This window comes from Tamandua tetradactyla, chromosome X, assembly GCF_023851605.1.
Source record: "Tamandua tetradactyla isolate mTamTet1 chromosome X, mTamTet1.pri, whole genome shotgun sequence".
Lineage (NCBI taxonomy): Eukaryota > Metazoa > Chordata > Mammalia > Pilosa > Myrmecophagidae > Tamandua > Tamandua tetradactyla.
Window position 1 is genome coordinate 124,155,324 of NC_135353.1, and position 19,718 is coordinate 124,175,041.

At 37.2% G+C, this 19,718-nt stretch overlaps 1 protein-coding gene and 1 pseudogene across 1 annotated transcript in view; both read left to right on the forward strand.

Annotated features, from left to right (window-relative positions):
* ZNF674 (zinc finger protein 674) overlaps positions 1–11,911 on the forward strand; it is a 33,780-nt gene extending 21,869 nt beyond the window's left edge. Inside the window, 2 exon segments of the mRNA XM_077146379.1 lie at positions 4,174–5,633; positions 5,635–11,911. Of these exon segments, the coding sequence (XP_077002494.1) occupies positions 4,174–5,633; positions 5,635–5,694 (1,520 nt within the window). The 3' untranslated portion in view covers positions 5,695–11,911.
* A 6,881-nt stretch (positions 11,912–18,792) lies between these two features.
* LOC143672072 (coiled-coil domain-containing protein 28A pseudogene) lies at positions 18,793–19,439 on the forward strand (annotated as a pseudogene).
* The last annotated feature ends 279 nt before the right edge of the window (positions 19,440–19,718 follow it).

Below are 19,718 nucleotides of genomic sequence, written 5' to 3' on the forward strand. Positions count from 1 at the left end.
TATTGTTTTAAATTAATTGAGGTTCTTTTAGTAGTCTTTAAGGTTTTGCATTAGTGTATAGAACTGAGATAGATCTTTGATTTTCTTTTTTTTGTACTGTCTTTGTATTCTGATACCCAGTTATACCTACTGCATAAAATAGGGTGTATTTTCTTCTTTTTCTAAGTCTCTGAAACTGTGTTGAATTAAGGTTACCTGTTTCTTGAGAGTTCGATAACAGTCATCTGCAAAACCATCTGGACATGGTACCCTTTTTTAAGGTGAGACTTTTGAGTATGGAGTCAATTTTTAAAATAATGATTGGCTTATTCATATTTTTAAATCTTTTGTCAGTTGCCATTTTTCTTGATAGTTGTTTCATCTAAGATGTCAAATTTACTCACCTAGCAAATTTGATTTTATTTTTATCAAAGTAAATTATGTCCAAGGTTTAAAGTGTAAACAAAAAGGTATTAAAAATATAAAGGAAGGCAAGGGCATATTAAACACAAAATTTATGTTCCCTGAGAAGAAAGGGAATGAAATGGACACATGAAGAACTTCAGGGGTAATGATGATTTGTTTTTTATGGTGATGGCTACTCAGGTTTTTTTTTATATCACTGTTCTGTATAACTTTCATATACCTTGCAAAAATTATTCAAAATTTCACACTATAGAAGATTAGAATTTAGCTTATTTAAATGCCTCCTGTCCCCACCCACAGATTTCTTGTTCTTCTACCTTTCTAATATGATTATACCATAAATTTGGTTTCTATCAATACTATTGGTTGCAGTATAATAACTAAACAAACACTATACTCAGCTAAAACGTAGTAATCTATGTTTAATTTACCTTTCCTACGTAACTTATTGTTTTCTTTGGTTAATAGTTTGTTTTTTTTCATTTGCTTATTCCTTTATATACCTACCTCCATTTTAACTTAAATACTACAACACTGATTGTTTAGAGTATCTCTGACATACTTACAGAGTTATCAAGTGTTTCATCATTTTCATATTCCAGAGTTTGTCTGGAGCCTTCTGACCTGCCCCTATCTGGGTAGATTCTCCTTGTTTCATCTTGCACAGTGGTCATTCTGAGACTTCCTTTCCCCATCATTCCGGCGGATTCCCTTTACTCTCTCCATTGTTGGATTTCCTGTTTTCTTTATGCCATCACTTATTCCTCATTTCATTGGAGCACATTTTTCAGTACTTTCTTAAGAAAGGATGCAGGACCATGGGAGGTAAATTTTTTTGAGATTTTTGAATGTTTGAAAGTATCTGTTATATCCTCATCCTAGATAGAGAGTGTTCTAGTTTGCTAGCTGCCAGAATGCAGTATACCAGAAATGGAATGGCTTTTAAAAAGGGGAGTTTAGTAAGTTGCTAGTTTACAGTTCTAAGGCCGAGAAAATGTCCCAATTACAACAAGTCTATAGAAATGTCCAATCAAAGGCAACCAGGGAAGGAAACCTTGGTTCAAGAAGGCCGATGAAGTTCAGGGTCTCTCTCTCTCAAGTGAGAAGGCACATGGCGAACACAGTCACAGTTTCTCTCTCATTTGGAGAGGCATATGGTGAACATGGTCAGGGTTCGTCTGTCAACTGGCGGACAAGGCATCATCTGCTAGCTTCTTCTCCTGGCTTCTGGTTTCATGAATTTCCCCGGAGGCGTTTTCCTTCTTCATCTCCAAAGATCGCTGGCTCGTGGACTCTCTGCTTCGTGGTGCTGCAGCATTCTATGCTCTCTCTGAATCTCTCATTCTCCAAAATGTTTCTTCTTTTATAGGACTCCAGAAACTTCTCAAGACCCACCCAAATGGGTGAAGATATGTCATCACCTAATCCAGCTTAACAACCACACTTGATGAAATCACATCTCCAGGGAGATCATCCGACTATAGCTTCAAACATACAGTATTGAATAGGGATTATTCTGCCTTTACAAAACAGGATTTTGATTAAAACATGGCTTTTCTAGGGGATATACATCCTTTCAAACAGCACAGAGAGTTTGACATAGGTTAGAGTTCTAGGATGGAAATTTCTTTCCCTTAGACTTTTGAATGCATTGTACATTGGATTCTGATTTCCACTGTTCATTTTGAGAAGTCTGAAGCTCTGTTTATTGATACTTTGTTTGCAACTTGAGTTTTTTTCTCTCTGTATGCGCCTAAGATTTTTTCACTTTATCTCATGTGGTCTGACATTTCTCCACATGCCTTGATATGGATTTGTTTTCACCAGTATTGCTGGGCAGTTGGTAGGAGATAAACTCCAGCAGGGATAGTTGCTCCCTTCTCTTGCAAAGCTAAGATACTGCAAGGACAGGCAGCTACATTTCAAGTTCAAGTGGTGAGCCATGCTTTTTTTTTTAAAAACCCTTTTCACCTTATCAGTTGGAGATTCCAGACTGGCCATCACTCAAAATAGGCACATGAGAATATCTTCAACCTCTAAGTGTCAGGGGTATAGACTCCAAAGAAAAACAGATGATTAGTGCCCCAGGCAAGCAGAATAGTCTTATGAGCATGGGGAACATTCCAAAGCCAAGTTACCAGACTTTAGCCAGAAGCAAGCCCTGCAAGCAGGCCCTTCTAAAGATAACAACCTCAAGCTTGCGATGATAACTCTTTCCTGTACATCACCTTTACTAGTGCTCTTTATATGTTTGTGTGGTTTGAGTTGTTGTCCTTTCTTTTCTTATTACTAAGTTCCAAGTTAGGTCAAATAGTCATGATGCTCTGGGGATAGGGCTTTTGGTGGAGCTCAAAAGCAGATTAGCCCCCTCAAATTTTCATAGCTCTTGTGCCACAAAGTTGGGTGGGTTGGGATGTAAGTAATACCAAGTTGTTCTTATTGGCTGTTCTTTCTGAGATTCTGTGCTTTTTTTATTGTAATTTTTTGTGTGCCTTGGGATAATTTCCAAGTTTGGAAAAGGATGATTTTGATAATTTTGCTTTTACTGGGAAGGGGATTTACTGAGATCCTCATTGCCATTCCAGAAGTTCTGCCACAAGGCATTTTTTTCAAAATTATAGAAAAGTACAGAGAATCAATCTGTATTCCCCCAAATCCATATTCCCAAATGTCAGCCAAAGGCCAACTTTGTAAGCTTTCTTTCTAATTATAGCAGTATCAGGCATGCTATGTTAACCCTTTTCTTGGCATATTGCCCATCTTCCTTTTACTCTCTTCTCTCCATTTAGATCTTGAACCTATATTGGAACTTTTATTATATCTGTATTTCTTTCATATTTCCATTTCTTTATATCTTGTGCTACATTCTGGGTGATTCTCCAAGATCTGTCATCTAACTCATTAAATCTGTCTTCATCTGTGACTAGTCTAATATTCAACCTATTTAGAGCTGTTTTATGCCTGTATTTTAAAAAATAAAGTCCAGATTGTTCTGTTAGCTACAGTTAGGAATGAGAGTATTTAAAAATATATCTGCTTATTCTCCCTTATGGTGGTTCATTTCCTTGTGAGATTTGTTTTCAGTAAGTTGGTTTTCTGTAGAAGTTCTGTGTGCCCTGAGCTATAAAAACATCACAATATGCTGTTTTGGAAAGTTTTCCACTATTAGGAGCCTACTAGTACATGACCAATTTTATGTTAATTTTGTGTTAATTTTCCAGCTTGTGGGTTCTGTACTCTTAAGGTTATAATCATCTTGATTGAGGAAGAGGACTAGGCTTTTGATTTCTTATATATAACATCTTTCTTGCCAATCTCCTTGGCCAGTGGGGAGTCTTTCTAGTTTCTGTTTAGTAAGCATGGAATCCCCTTTTGATTCTAGTTTTAAGCATAAATTAAGTTGTTCTAGTCTCTTAGACGTTTGTACTCTTGTGATCTGGATTCCCCTTGGAAAGCCTCATGGCCTCAGTTTCTGTTCACCCAATCACTGTTAATTCCCATTTCATTTTTAAAAAGTAATACATTTCTTTTATTGGTTTTGAGCTTGGTTGTATATTAAATTTTTGTTGTTGTTGTTAAATTTGGGCCAGCATTTCTTTGTATTTGCAGTCAGGGGAGGTAGAGGTAATGGAGCATGGAGACAGTTTATCCACATTAGCCTAGTCATATTGTTAGGAGGTCAGAGCAGGGCACTTATGAATTAATTGTATCATGTAAAATTATAGTGGAAATATTTACAACTATGATGAATCATTGTATTTTCCCTAGAAATCTGGCAAGTTGATGACCAGATAGATAACTACAAGAAAAGCCAAGACAATCCTCTGAGGCAAATTGTGTCCATAGACAAGAACACACTGAAGGATGAAAGTAGTCAAGAATGCAGAACATGTAGAAAATTCATTTATCTGAGCACAGACTTTGTTTCTATAGGACAAAGACTCCCTAAGTGTCATTCATGGGGAAAGTGTTCAAAACAAAATTTAAACTTTCTTTGTCAGAAAAGAAGCTTTGTAAGCATGAAAGATGATGAATGTAAGACACATTGGAAATTGTGCTTCCATTATAATCTTGATAAAGCTCAAGATGGACAGAAATTCTTTGAATCTAATCAACTTGGAAAAGCCCTTCACCATAAGCAAGCACTTAATAAAAGTCAGAGAATTCAAACTGGAGAGAAACTCTTTGAATGTACTGAATGTGGGAAAGTATTTATCCAGAAAGCAAACCTTATTGTACATCAGAGAACTCATACTGGAGAGAGACCTTATGAATGCTGTGAATGTGCAAAAGCCTTCACCCAGAAGTCAACTCTCATTGCACACCAGAGAACTCACACAGGGGAGAAGCCCTATGAATGCAGTGAATGCGGCAAAACCTTTATTCAGAAGTCAACTCTAATTAAACATCAGCGAACTCATACAGGAGAGAAACCATTTGAATGCAGTGAATGTGAAAAAGCCTTTAAGAGTTCATATCATCTTATTAGACATGAAAAGACACACATTCGACAAGCATTTCATAAAGGTCCCAAATGTGGTAAGTCCAGCATTATATCTCAAAGGACTCATATAGGTGAGAAACCTGAGTACAGTAAACATAGGAAAGGTATTGGTGAGAAGCCCACCCCCATTACACATCAGAGAATTCATTCAAAAGAGAAACCTTATGAGTGCAGTAAATGTGGAAAAAGTTTCAGAGGAAAATCTCACCTCTCTGTGCATCAGAGAATTCACACAGGAGAGAAACCTTATGAATGCAACATATGTGGGAAAACTTTCAGTGGAAAGTCACACCTCTCTGTACATCGTAGAACTCATACAGGAGAGAAACCCTATGAATGCAGAAGATGTGGGAAAGCCTTTGGTGAGAAGTCAACCCTTATTGTACATCAGAGGACGCATACAGGAGAGAAACCCTACAAATGCAATGAATGTGGGAAAGCCTTTAGTGAGAAGTCACCACTGATTAAACATCAGAGAATTCATACAGGAGAGAGACCCTATGAATGCAGTGACTGTGGGAAAGCCTTCAGTAGGAAGTCAACTCTCATTAAACATCAGAGGATTCATACAGGGGAAAAACCTTATGAATGTAGTGAATGTGGAAAAGCCTTCAGTGTAAAATCAACTCTCATTGTACATCACAGAACTCATACTGGAGAAAAACCTTATGAATGCAGGGAATGTGGGAAAGCCTTCAGTGGGAAGTCAACACTTATTAAACATCAAGAGAAATCATGCAGAAGATAAAACTTGTGAATACACGCGATACTTGAGAGTGGAATAATTTTACCAGTAGTTTTACCTCATTGTATTGTATATCAAATCATTCATCCTGGAGAGTAATCCTGTAAATCTAAAGAATATCAGAAATTCTTCATATATTTGTTTAATGTTCATTTAAATTTATAAAAGGCACAAAGGTATAATTTCTGTAGCATGCAATAAATATGATAAATTCTTCACCCAGAAGTAAAGAATTGTATATCAAAGATTCTTAAAGGGGCAAAACTCTGAGTGTACTGATGTGGAAAAGCCATTAGAAAGAATTTAAATGCCATTGTCTGAAAGAGTATGCTGATGAAAATTTAATGTTTATAAAACCATGTTAGAAATTATGAGGGAAATCATGTTCCAGATACTATACTAAACATTTTGTGGAAAAGGCTGCTGAAGTTGCAAACAAGCTTTCAGTAATAAAGTTAAGGTATGTTCACTGTGGGATAGAGTATGTTTTTGAAAGGAGAAGAGTATATACAAAATTTATCAAACCTTGCTGGAGTAAACTTTCATGTTATTCCTTAAAGAAATAGTAAAAGTGCGTTTTTAAATAGAGTGAGAGAAGAAGAATCAGCAGGATCCCTGAAGCAAAGGAGCTCAAAAGGAGACCTTACACCTACTGTTTATCAATCTTCAGTACAAAACTGCAGACTTCTTACAGAAAAGGCATATAGTAAGCTTAGCCATGCCTCACTTAGAAGCAGTGATTACAACCTATTCTGTCTTTTAAGATAAGAATGAGTAATCATTATATGGTGAGGCAATTAAGATTTTTTTTTAATTTCCAGGATATCTCCCATAGCAGCAGTATATTTAAAACAGTGAGAATATTAGGAGAAAATTGAATAGCCAGTGGTATTTGACTATTTTAATCAGTTAATTAAAGTTGATATATCAATAAAATGGAATATACATCAACTAAGATTTATCTTTTCTGTAATATGTTCAAGGATTTGGGGTAATGTTCATGGTAAATTATTAAATGAAAAACATTTTAAAACAGTGCATTGTATTAAAAAACGGAAGGATATGTATCTTTATAAGTGTTTCTGGGTGGTAGGAATATAGGCAATTTTATGATTAGTAAAAATTATGTGTGTATACATATATATATATATTTGTATTATATCTATTTTAGACACATGCATGTGAATTTGCATGTGTTTGTATAGATGGAGCAGAAAGTTAGGAAGTATTTATACCAAGTTAAGTATATTACCATTTTTGGTGCTGGAATTGTTAATTATTTTTAATTTTTGAAGTGTAGTCCCCAGAACTACCAGTAAAACATGTTGTTTAAAGTAATTTTGTGCATATTCGGATGATTCTGTCTTCACAATTGTTTTCCCATTTGGCCTTGTCTTTAAGATATGACATTATCCTCTTGGTAAAGATGACCCCATTTTCAAATATGTATACATACTCCCTGTTACTTTTTCATGTGGTTGTTATGGTGATGAGCATATATTTTGCATCTTTGAGAGTGTGTATCTTGTAATTTTAATATATGGATGTGATTTTTTTCTTATAAAAAGTAAAATATCTCCAAAATTTATTCTGACATCACCAAATACTGTAACATAAATTGTCAGCTAACACATTTTCAGGTGATTGATGAAGTGAATGGAAAAGATATCACAAGTAATGAGACAAAAACTGATTTCTGATACAAAATAGAATGCTCTTTCCACTGTGATATATGTAAGTGGTATTGATTGCTCACATTCCCTCTGTTCTTCCTCTCCTGTTGTCACCACATGTTGTGGACACACCCTAAGATGACCGCCAATGATTTATGCCATATATGAGACCCTCCCCTTGGGTGTGGCAGGAACCTGTGACTTCAAGACAAAAGTGATGGAATCTTGCTCCTATGATTATATAACTATAAGACTCCACCTTAGCAGACTGAAGTGAGATTTTCTTTGCTGGTATGATGAGTAAACAGTCAAGGTGAGGAAGCCCTGTGTGGCAAGGAACTGTAGGTGCCTTCTAGAACCTGAGGTAATCCTGAGCACCTAAGGCACCTGGGACTTGAGTGGCAAGATCCTGGAGACAAGAAAAGTGAAGAGAAATAATCCCAATAGTCTGAACTACTTTTCCTCTCAAAGAGTTCACTGATTTGGTAAATGGCATGGGACAAATTTGGAGACACAGCAGTCAAATGGCTGAGGTCCTAGAGCTTTCAACAGAATATGTGGCGGAGAGATCAAACTTGGAGTACAGACCCCACCAATGATGATGGGCCCTGGTAAATATCACAGGCTTTCACTTGGAACCTCTGAAGGACTTTGCCTAGGAATTAGGGGGAAGTAAAAATAGACCAGGTCTTGAAATGGACAAAACTCCAGCTTGAATTGGCTGACTAGCTAACTAGCTAACTGGACTTAGGTAATCTGTTCCTACTATAATTGTCAGAAACCAAAGCTCATCTAGAGGTTCTATAATCTCTGATACCTAGTGGCATTCAAATAAACTGCCAGGCATACCCCGAGTCAAGACTAAGAAAAAGTGGGCAGTAAAGGCAGACACACAGATAATTAAGATATAGAAGTTACAGTTCATGAACTTTGTGAATGATATGTTCATGAATATATATGGTAAGAGGAAGATCTTAAGAAAATTAATTGTTTCCAATAATTTCCTTTTTTGGTTAGTTTTTAAAAAATTCCTGGAGAAGGGTCAGGGCCAAGATAGCAGCTTAGTGAGGTGTGGGATTTAGTTCGTCCTCCAGAGCAGCAAGTAAATAGCCAGGAACAGTACAGAACAACTGCTAGGGCCACGTCAGTGACAGGACACACAGCGTACCCCAGTGTGGACAAGCTGGACTGACTGTGAGCCCACCCAGAACCATGAGTTCCCGAAGCCACAGCAGCTGGCACTCCTCCCCCACAGTCTGCTTTCCAGAGGAGAAAGGAAAGAGACTTTACTAGCAGCAGGGGCTGAGTGAAACCAAGCTCCAATTGGGGAATTAATTAATAAATTCTGACTACTAAAAATAGGCCCCCAGCTCAGCTGAACCTTGAGTAAAAGCTGAGGTTGCTGGGTTTTGCCCCTACTCAGAGGTGGCAGGGCTGACGGAAAAAAGAAAAAAGGTGAGGTATTTTGGATTGGATAGCACATAATACTTGAAAGAGTCTGGGCCCTGAAGGAAAGGAGGGGGCACATAAGACCTTGAGATACACAAAACAACATACCAAATTAAGCTCTTGATTGGCAAACCCAAGGAACTGGGGTCCTGCTCTGAAAAGGATTTTTCGTTTTCTTTTTTGTGGCTGTGTTTCTACACTTGACTACTCTTTGTACAGCTGCAGGGCTTCTCAGGCTCCAACTGCCCTAGGCATGGGCAGAATTAAGCTTGTTTGAGAGTTTGTCTCAAATTCTGCATGGGCAGAATTAAGCTGGTTTGAGAGCCTGTGCCTTCCCCAGGAAAGGGTTGGGTACCAGCTCAGGTGGAATCCCTCCCTCAAGGAATTCAGACCCCAGGGTCTGGAAAACCGAAGCAGTTAAAGCCAGCCTACAGCCTCTCCTCTGTCTCAACCATGCCCCCAGCATGGAGAGTCTGCTGAAGTTAAAGGTACCACATCACCTTATGCTGGTGGTACCTGTAGGCAGACAAGCACCACATGCCAGGCAGGATAGGAAAAACACAGAGTCCATAGGCTTCATAGGAAAGTCTTTCAACCTGCTGGGTCTCACCTGCAGGAAAAACTGACACAGGTGACTCTTTCCTCCTGGAGGTCAGTTTTGTCTGGGAAAATCCTGCTAGGGTCTATAATACTGAAGTAGACCCTACTAAGGGGGGAAAAAGGTACCGTACAGGCAGGGCAAGAAACAAGAAAACAAGAACTGAAAAATCCTGGTCTGTTAAACAAAACCTAAGCTAGAGATCAAGAATAAGCTGAACTGAATGTAAAAGAACAGATAGATGAGAAAGTCATCCAGCAAGAAAATCTTAGGTTAAAAAAAGAGAACACAATCTCCAGAATAAAGCAATTAAGGAAATTAAATGCCTAGGCACCAGCAAAAAATAACAAATCATATGAGGAAAATTGAAGATATGTTCCAGTCAAAGAAACAAACCAACAATTCAAATGAGATACAGGAGTTGAAACAATTCAGAGTGTTCGAACAGACATGGAAAACCTCATCAAAAATCAAATCAATGAATTCATGGAGGATATAAAGAAGGCAAGGAAGGAACAAAAAGAAATTGAAAGGCTGAAAAAAATCACAGAACTTTTGGGAATGAAATGCACAGTAGAAGAGATGAAAAAAACAATGGAAACCTACAATAGATTTGAAGAGGCAGAAGAAAAGATGATGAACTAGAGGACTGGAAATCTGAAATCTGATGTACAAAAGAAAATATAAGGAAAAGAATGGAAAAATATGAGCAGGGACTCAGGGAGTTGAATGACAACATGAAATGCATGAAGATACATGTTGTGGGTGTCTCAGACGGAGAAGAGAAGGGAAAAGAACGAGAAAAACTAATGGAGGAAATTATCACTGAAAATTTCCCAACTCTTATGAAAGGCTAAAAATTACACATCCAAGGAGTACAGCATACCCCAAACAGAATAGATCCAAATACATGTACTCTGAGACACTTACTAATCAGAATGTCAGATATCAAAGAGAAAGAGAATTTTGAAAGCAGCAAGAGAAAAGCAATCCATCACATACAAATGAAACCTAATAAGATGACATGTAGATTTCTCAGCAGAAACCATGGAGGCGAGAAGACAGTGGTATGATATATTTAAGATACTAAAAGAGAAAAACTGCCAACCAAGATTTCTATATGCAGCAAAATTGTCCTTCAAAAATGGGGGAAATTAAAATATTTTCAGACAAAAAAATCACTGAGAGAGTTTGTGACCCAGAGACTGGCTCTTCAAGAAATACTAAAGGGACCAGTAGAGACAGATAGGAAAAGACAGGAGAGTTGTGTAGAAGAGTGTAGAAATGAAGACTATCAATAAAGGTAAAAATTAGAAAAATTAGATATGACATATAAAATCCAAAAGGCAAAGGGTAAAAGAAAGTACTGCCTTTACAGTAACAATACTAAATGTTAATGGATTAAACTCCCCAATCAAAAGACAAAGACTGGCAAAATGGCTTAAAACACAGGACCCATCTATATGCTGTCTACAGGAGACACATTTTAGACCCAAGGATAAACAGGTTGAAAGTGAAAGGTTGGGAAAAGATATTTCATGCAAACAGCAATCAGAAAAGAGCAGGAGTAGCTATACTAATATCCAACAAATTAGACTTCAACTGTAAAATAATTAAAACAGACAAAGAAGAACACTATGTATTAACAAAAGGAACAATTCAACAAGAAGAGATAACAACCATAAATATTTAAGCACTGAGCCAGAGTGTTCCAAAATACACGAGGAAAACACTGAAAAGAGAAATAGACACATCTACCATAATAGTTGGAGACATCAATTCCCCACTTTTATCAATGGACAGAACATCTACACATAGGATCCATAAAGAAACAGAGAATTTGAGTGTGGTAGTTAGATTCAGTTTTCAACTTGGCCAGGTGAAGGTGCCTAGTTCTGTTGCTGTGGACATGAGCCAATGGTACGTGAGCCTCATCTGTTGCTCATTACATCTGCAGTCGGCTAGGAGGCATGCCTGCTGCAATGAAGGACGTTTCACTTAATTGGCTGGTGCTTAAATGAGAGACCACAATGTAGCACAGCCCAAGCAGCTCGGCACAGCTCATCTCAGCACTTGCAGTTCAGCCCAGGCCTTTGGAGATGCAGAAAGAAATCACCCCTGGGAAAGACATTGGAACCCAGAGGCCTGGAGAGAAGGCCAGCAGAGATTGCTTTGTTCCTTCCCACGTAAGAAAGAACCTCAGTAGAAAGTTAGCTGCCTTTCCTCTGAAGAATTAACAATATAAATCACCTTTTATTAAAGCCAATCTGTTTCTGGTGTGTTGCATTCCGGCAGCTAGCAAATGAGAACATTGAGTAATACAATAAATGAGCTAGACTTAACAGACATTTATAGAACATTACACTCCACAGCAGCAGGATACACCTTTTTCTCAAGTGCTCATGGATCATTCTCAAAGACAGATCATATGCTAGGTCAGAAAGCAAGTCTCAATAAATTTAAAAAGATTGAAATCATACAAAACACTTTCTGAGTTCATAAAGGAATGAAATTGGAAATCAATAATAGGCAGGGTGCCAGAAAATTCACAAGTATATGGAGGCTCAACAACACATTCTTTAACAACCAGTGGGTCAAGGAAGAAATTACAAGAGAAATCAGTAAATATCTCGAGGCAAATGAAAATGAAAACACAACATGTCAAAATTTATGGGATACAGCAAAAGCAGTGCTAAGGGGGAAATTTATTGTCCTAAATACCTATATCCAGAAAGAAGAAAGAGCAAAAATTGAGGAATTAACTATCTACTTGGAAGAACTAGAGAAAGAACAGCAAACTAACCTGAAAGCAAGCAAAAGGAAAGAAATAATGAAGATTAGAATAGAAATAAATGAAATTGAGAACATGAAAACCATGAAGAATATCAACAAAACCAGAAGTTGGTTCTATGAGAAAATCAATAAGATTGATGGACCCTTAACAAGGTTGACAAAAAGAAGAGAGGATGCAAATAAATAAAATTAGAAATAGAAGAGGAGACATAACCACTGACCCCGCAGAAATAAAGGAGGTAATGAGAAGGATACTATGAAGCACTTTATGTAAATAAACTCAACAATATAGATGAAATGGACAACTTACTAGAAAGGCATGAACAACCAACATTGACTTGAGAAGAAATAGGTGACCTCAACAAACCAATCACAAGTAAAGAAATTGAAGAAGTCATTAAGAAGCTCCCCAAAAAGAAAAGTCCAGGACCAGTTAGCTTCACATATGAGTTCTACCAAACATTCAAGAAAGAACTAGTACCAATCTTGCTCAAACTGTTCAAAAATATTGAAGAGGTGAAACGGCTACCTAATTCATTCTATGAAGGCAACATCACCCTCATACCAAAGCCAGACAAAGGTATTACAAAAAAAAAAAATAGAAAATTACAGACAAATCTCTCGAATGAATATAGATGCAAAAATCCTCAATAAAATTCTTGCAAATCAAATCCAGCAGCCCATTAAAAGAACTATACACTATGACCAAGTAGGATTCATCCCAGGTATGCAAGAATGGTTCAACATAAGAAAATCAATTAATGTAATGCACCATATCAACAAATCAAAGCAGAAAAACACATGATCATCTTGATTGATGCAGAAAAGGCATTTGACAAAGTTCAACATCCTTTCTTTTTGAAAACACTTCAAAGGATAGGAATAAAAGGGAACTTCCTCAACAAGATAAAGGGAATATTTGAAAAAACCACAGCTAACTTCATCCTCAATAGGAAAAACTCAAATATTTCCCCTTAAGATCAGGAACAAGACAAGGAGGTCCACTATCACCATTGTCATTCAACATTGTGTTGGAAGTTCTAGCCAGAGCAATTAGACAAGAAAAAGAAATACAAGGCATCAAAATTGGAAAGAAAGAAGTAAAACTCTCATTTTTTTTTTTTTACAGATGATATGATACTATATGTCAAAAACCTTGAAAAATCCACAGCAAAACTGCCAGAGGTAATAAATGAGTACAGCAAAGTGGCAGGTTACAAGATCAACACTCAAAAATTTGTAGTGTTTCCATACACTAGTAATGAACAATGTGAGGGGAAAATCGAGAACTGAATTCCATTTACAATTGCAGCCAAAAGAATAAAATATTTAGGAATAAATTTAGCCAAGGATACAAAAGACCTATACAAACAAAACTATAAGTCATTGCTAAAAAGAAATCACTAGGACCTAAATAAATGGAAGGGCATACTGTGTTCATGGATTGGAAAACTAAATATAGTTAAGATGTCAATACTACCTAAATTGATTTATAAATTTACTGCACTACTAATCAAAATCCCAAAAACTTACTTTTCAGAAATAGAAAAACCAATAACCAAATTTATCTGGAAGGGCAGGGTGCCCTGAATAGCTAAAAAATGTCCCAAGAAAGAAAAATGAAATCAGAGGTCTCACACTACCTAACTTTAAGGTGTATTATGAAACTACGGTGGTCAAAACAGCATGATACTGGAATAAAGATAGATCTACTGACCAATGGAATCAAATAGAGTGCTCAGATATAGACCTTCTCTTTTATGGAGAATTGATCTTTGATAAGGCATTCAAGCCAACTCACCTCAGACAGAACAGTCTCTTCAATAAATGGTGCCTAGAGAACTGGATATCCACATGCAAAAGAATGAAAGAGGATCTATATCCCACATCCTGTACAAAAATTAACTCAAAATGTATCGATGACCTGAACGTTAGATCTAAGACTATTAAACTTTTAGGAGAAAATGTAGGGAAATATCTTATAAATCTTATAGTAGGAGGTGGTTTCCTAGATCTTACACCCAAAGCACAAACATTGAATAAATAAATAAATAAATGGGAACTCCTCAAAATTAAATACCTTTGTGCATCAAAGAACTTTGTCAAGCAAGTAAAAAGACAGCCTACACAATGGGAGACAATATTTGGAAACGATACATCAGATAAAGGTCTAGTATCCATAATATATAAGGAGATTGTTCAATTCAACAACAAAAAGACAGACAACCCAATTACAAAATGGGCATAAGACATGAACAGACACTTCTCAGAAGAGGAAATACAAATGGCTAAAAGGTACAGGAAAAGATGCTCAACTTCCCTGGCTATCAGGGAAATGCAAATCAAACCCAGAATGAGATATCATCTCACACCCACCAGAATGGCCATTATCAATAAAACAGAAAATGACAAGTGCTGGAGAGGATGCAGAGAAAGAGGCACACTTATCCACTGTTCTTGGGAATGTCAAATGGTACAAATGCTGTGGAAGGCAGTTTGGCAATTCCTCAGGAAGCTAAGTATAGAATTGCCATATGATCCAGCAATACCATTGCTATGTATCTACTCAGAGAACATGAGGGCAAGGACACAAAAGGACATTTGTATACCAATGTTTATAGCAGCATTATTTACAATTGCTAAGAGATGGAAACAGCCAAAATGTCCATCAACAGACGAGTGGCTAACTAAGCTGTGGTATAAGCATATGATGGAATATTATGCAACTGTTAGAATAAAGTTATGAAGTATGTAACAACATGGGTGGACCTTAAGGACATTATGCTGAGTGAGATTAGCCAGAAATGAAAGGACAAATACTGTATGGTCTCACTGATATGAACTAACATTAGTGAATGAATTTGGGGAATTTCAGTTAAGAACAGAGACCATCAGGAGATAGAAATAGGGTAGATATTGGGCAATTGGACCTGAAGGGATACAGATTGTGCAACAGGACTGATTTTAAAAATTCAGAAATGGATAGCACAATTCTACCTAACTGTAATACAATAATGTTAGGACACTGAATGAAGTTTAATATGAGAATGATAGAGAGAGGAGGGCTAGGGGCACAAATGAAATCAGAAGGAAAGATGGACAATAACGACTGAAATGGTGTAATCTAGGAATGCCTAAAGTGTATAATGATAGTGACTAAATGTACAAATTAAAAAATGTTTTTGCATGTGGAAGAACAAAGGAATGTCAATACTGCAGAGTGTTGAAAATAGATGGTAAGTCATATTTTAAAACTAACTTATGTGTGAGGCTAAAGAAAAGATGTTTATTTGGTACAGAATTTATATTTTGACTAGTACATTTCCTAATATAACTTATGTGGACAGTTTAACTGAACACTATAAGTACATGGAACCTTGAGTAGGGCATGAAATTTAGGAGGTTTGTCCAGAGTGATGCCCCGATAAATCTCCGAGTGATTTGAACTGTGAATAATAAAGTATTTGCAAAGTCCCCTCAGGGAATGGCGAATAAGGGGGAAAATTCAACTTCCCTGTTTGGAGAATTCCTGATATTCTCGTAAGCAGTGGGGACAACCAAAGCAACAGACCAAGCCCTCAATCTTGGTGTTTGTTCATATGAAATTTATCCCCACAGAGGATAGGCTAAACCTACTTAAAGTTAGGCCTAAGAGTCACCCCCAGAGAACCTCCTTTGTTACTCAGATGTTGCCTCTCTCTCTCAGCCAACACAACACGCAAACTCACTGCTCTCCCCCTCTCTACATGGGACATGACTCCCAGGGTTGTAAACCTTCCTGGCAATGTGGGACAGAAATCCTAGAATGAACTGGGACTCAGCATCAAGGGATTGAGAAAACCCTCTCAAACAAAATGGGGAAGAGTGAAATGAGACAAAGTGTCAATGGCTGAGAGATTCCAAGCAAAGTTGAGAGGTTATCCTGGAGGCTATTCTAATGCATTATATAGATATAACCTTTTCAGTTAAGGTATATTGGAGAGGATGGAAGGAGGTGCCTGAGAGTGTAGAGCTGTGTTCCAGTAGCTATGTTTCTTGAAGATGATTGTATAATGATATAGCTTTCACAATGTGGCTGTGTGAATATGAAAGCCTTGTGTCTGTCTGATGCCCCTTTTATCTACCTTATGGACAGATGAGTAAAACACATGGATTAAAAATAAATAATAGGGGGAACAAATGTTAAAATAAATTTAGTAGATTGAAATGCTAGTGATCAATGAAAGGGAGGGGTGAGGGGATATGGTATGTGTGAGTTGTTTTCTTTTTTTAATTTCTTTTTCTTAAATGCAAATGTTCTAAGAAATGATCATGGTGATGATGAATACACAACTATGTGATGATATTGTGAGTTATTGATTATATATCAAGAATGGAAAGATCATATGGTAAGATTGTTCGTGTTTGTATGTTGTTATGTTTTAAGAAAAATTTTTAAAAATTTTAAAAATTTCTGGAATTTCTAATTGCCATTTTTCCCCTTGTTCATTTTGCCAGGGTTTCAAACATATTATCCTTTAGAATTCCCCCTTTCTGTGTTAGAATTTGGGATAGTTATTAGCTTTGAGTGGTATGCCTATGAAATGTCAAAGGGACCCTTGATTAGAGTCAGTAGCAAACTAGAAACTTGTTCTCCAAAGAAAAGTTATCTGTAGAAGATGCTATGGCTTGTTCCAAAATTCTAATGGACTGTACTCTGATTCACATATGGAAACCATCCAAAAGCCATATATCATTCCTTTCTCCCACACTTCAAGCAACATATGATGTGCAAGGTCATATGGTCCAAGAGAGTGTGCATGGCAGACCAGATCTATTTCAAAGTGTATTTTTGCTCAGGGCTACACTGAAAATTGGCAGTTTTATAGGTTATTCAGTAGATGGGCTGAAGCATCATGACAAATGACATTGATGGAGCCTACTAGTGCCCATTAACATTTCAGGAGCAGTTTCTTAAGAGTGGTGTAATTTTCTATTGTAGATGCAATGGTCTTGCTCCAGAATTCCAGGTACCTGATTCTTACATTGCAACTTTTTTCCACCACTGACACCTTCAAGACAATAGGGCCACCTGGATCATATGGTCTGAGCCACAAGACAGCTTGCACTACAGCCTGACTTGCTGCAGAGCTTTTCCTGCTCTAGGCCCCACTCAAAGCTGGCCGCCTTCTGTGTCATTTGGTATATGGGCCAGAGCAGTATTTCTAGGTGGGAAATATGTTAACCCCAGATTCCAAAGAGTGCTATACTTTCTCCTTTGTGAGCTTAAGATTTGTGTGATCAAGCTTATGGTAGTCTGCAGTCATTCTCCAGAAACCAATTGGTTTCTACAAGGGCCAGAATAGTTATTTAGACAGAAATATGTAGGTACTACCACCATCTGAATTTTTTAGTCCTTTAATGAGTGGCACTAATCTCCACCATCTTCCTAGGATGTGATATTGTTTTTTATTTACCATCTTAGTCAATGGGGAATTGGGGGAGGCAGAGGTTTCCATTTGTTTCTCCCCAGTATGAAAGCTCCTGCTACATAGGCCAAGAATCCAGTGTGGAAGTTAATTTAACTGCCATATGTATCAACTCCAATTATATGCTTGAAGACTGGAGAAATGACCCCTGGATAGGTCTGCAGATGCAACAGTCCACTGTGAGCCAGATTTTAGCCAAGACTCTATTTGCTACCTGGATCCTGTAAGCCCCCTCTTTAACAGGAGGGCCATGATGCAGCTTTGAGTGTCTGGGTGTCAAGGCCAGCCCAGAAAGCTCTGTCCAATAGTCCAAAAATATCTGAGTATTTCCATTTTCCCAGTGTACAGTCACTGAATAAATGGCCATAAGCCCCTTTAAAGAAGGACTGAGATAAGCAATATAACATGCCAGCTATGATGTTGTACTGTCCTTGCTTTGAGGGACATGGGTTTCTCATCATTCAGTGGGTTCCATATCTGAAAATTGACTCAGGTCTGGGAACTCAGCAAGGGATCCTAACTTTTTACTGGGGTAACTTCCCTCAAACTACTTCTCTTACGTTCTTGCCTATTTCTGATTGTAATGCACCCTTGTTGACTGCCCATCAATTTTACTCCTAGGAGTGCTAGGCTTATCAGTAGACTCAATATAACCTAGAAAAGATTTAGTGATTTTGAAGAAAAGTGTTTCCTCAAAAAAAAAGCTTTTTTTTTCAAAAAAAAAAAGCTTTCGCCATTTAATATGATGTTAGTCACGACTTTTTGTAGATGTCCATTAATAGGCTGAGAAAGTTCCCTTCTCCTCACAGTTTACTGAGTTTTTATTATTATTATGAGTGTTTATTGAATTTCCCAAATTATTTCCCTATAACCATTAAGATGATCAAATGGTTTTTCTCCTTTATCTGTAATATTGTTTAGTTAAATTGAGTTCTGAATGATAAATCAACCTTGATGAATGAATCAATTCATTTTCATATATTACTGAATTCGATTTGCTAAAATTGTGTTGGGTGTTTACATCAATGTTCCTGAGAGCTATTAGTCTATAGTTTCCTTTCTTGTAAATTCTTGGTCTGATTTTGGTATCAGGGTAATGCTGCCCTCAAGAATTAGTTGGGAAGGAAAAGGGGGAACAGAAGCAGCCCAGTTGTTATATGATTGGCACTCAGGCTGTGGCTGCTGTGGTGGCTAAAGCAGTCCCAGGGTCTTTGCGAATTGAGGAATGGGACACAACCCCCTTCTTTCACTGGTCATAAGAAGCTGGCTGTGGTTCGATAAGGAATTTAAAGCAAAGATTTTTCGTGTCCATTCTACTCAAGTTGTTAATGGCAATAAAAAGTCATTCTAGTTATTAAAAGCAGAAGGTTTTCAAGTCTTGCATCATAGTCAACTTCACAGTGACCAAAGTTAAAAAGTGTGATGAAAGGAAAGACCAAACCTCATGGTAGAGAAGAAGATGCAGTATTAACTCCAATTCAATGCTCTTTTCTCACCCATGCCTCAGAAGTTCAGGAGATGGAGAGAGGGCTCCTAATCCTTTTGAATGATTTCCACTATGGAAAACTAAGCATTTGGAAATGGATGTTCCATTGAACAGATGGAACAGGTTTGGGGAGTGAAAAAGAAATCACCTCACTTATTTTGGAACTTTATGGGGAGTTAGAGGAACTTTCTGAGAATAAGAGAAAAACAGCCAGTGACTCCTGTTTGGATAGGTTTCTGCTTAATTTAGAATTTAATTCTCCATAAAAAACTGCATTTGGCAGATGTACATGATATTACAAATACTTTTACCAGTTAAAAGGAAACATAGTTTGCTTTCTTATGATTTGAAAAAAGCAGCATTTTTCACTTTCCCTGCTGAATCCAATAGAAGAATCATCTTCCACAACAAGGAATTAAAGTGCAAGCACAATGATTATTTTCACATTTTTTTTTTAGTAGACTGCTGCAGTTCACCGTAAGTTGTTGCAATTCACCCATAACCACAGCCCAAGGCCTTGTGGGAGGTTTAATTAGGAAATGTATCACAGAGGTTGTTGCCTTATGGGATTATAGTTGAACTTCATTGTGCTAACTG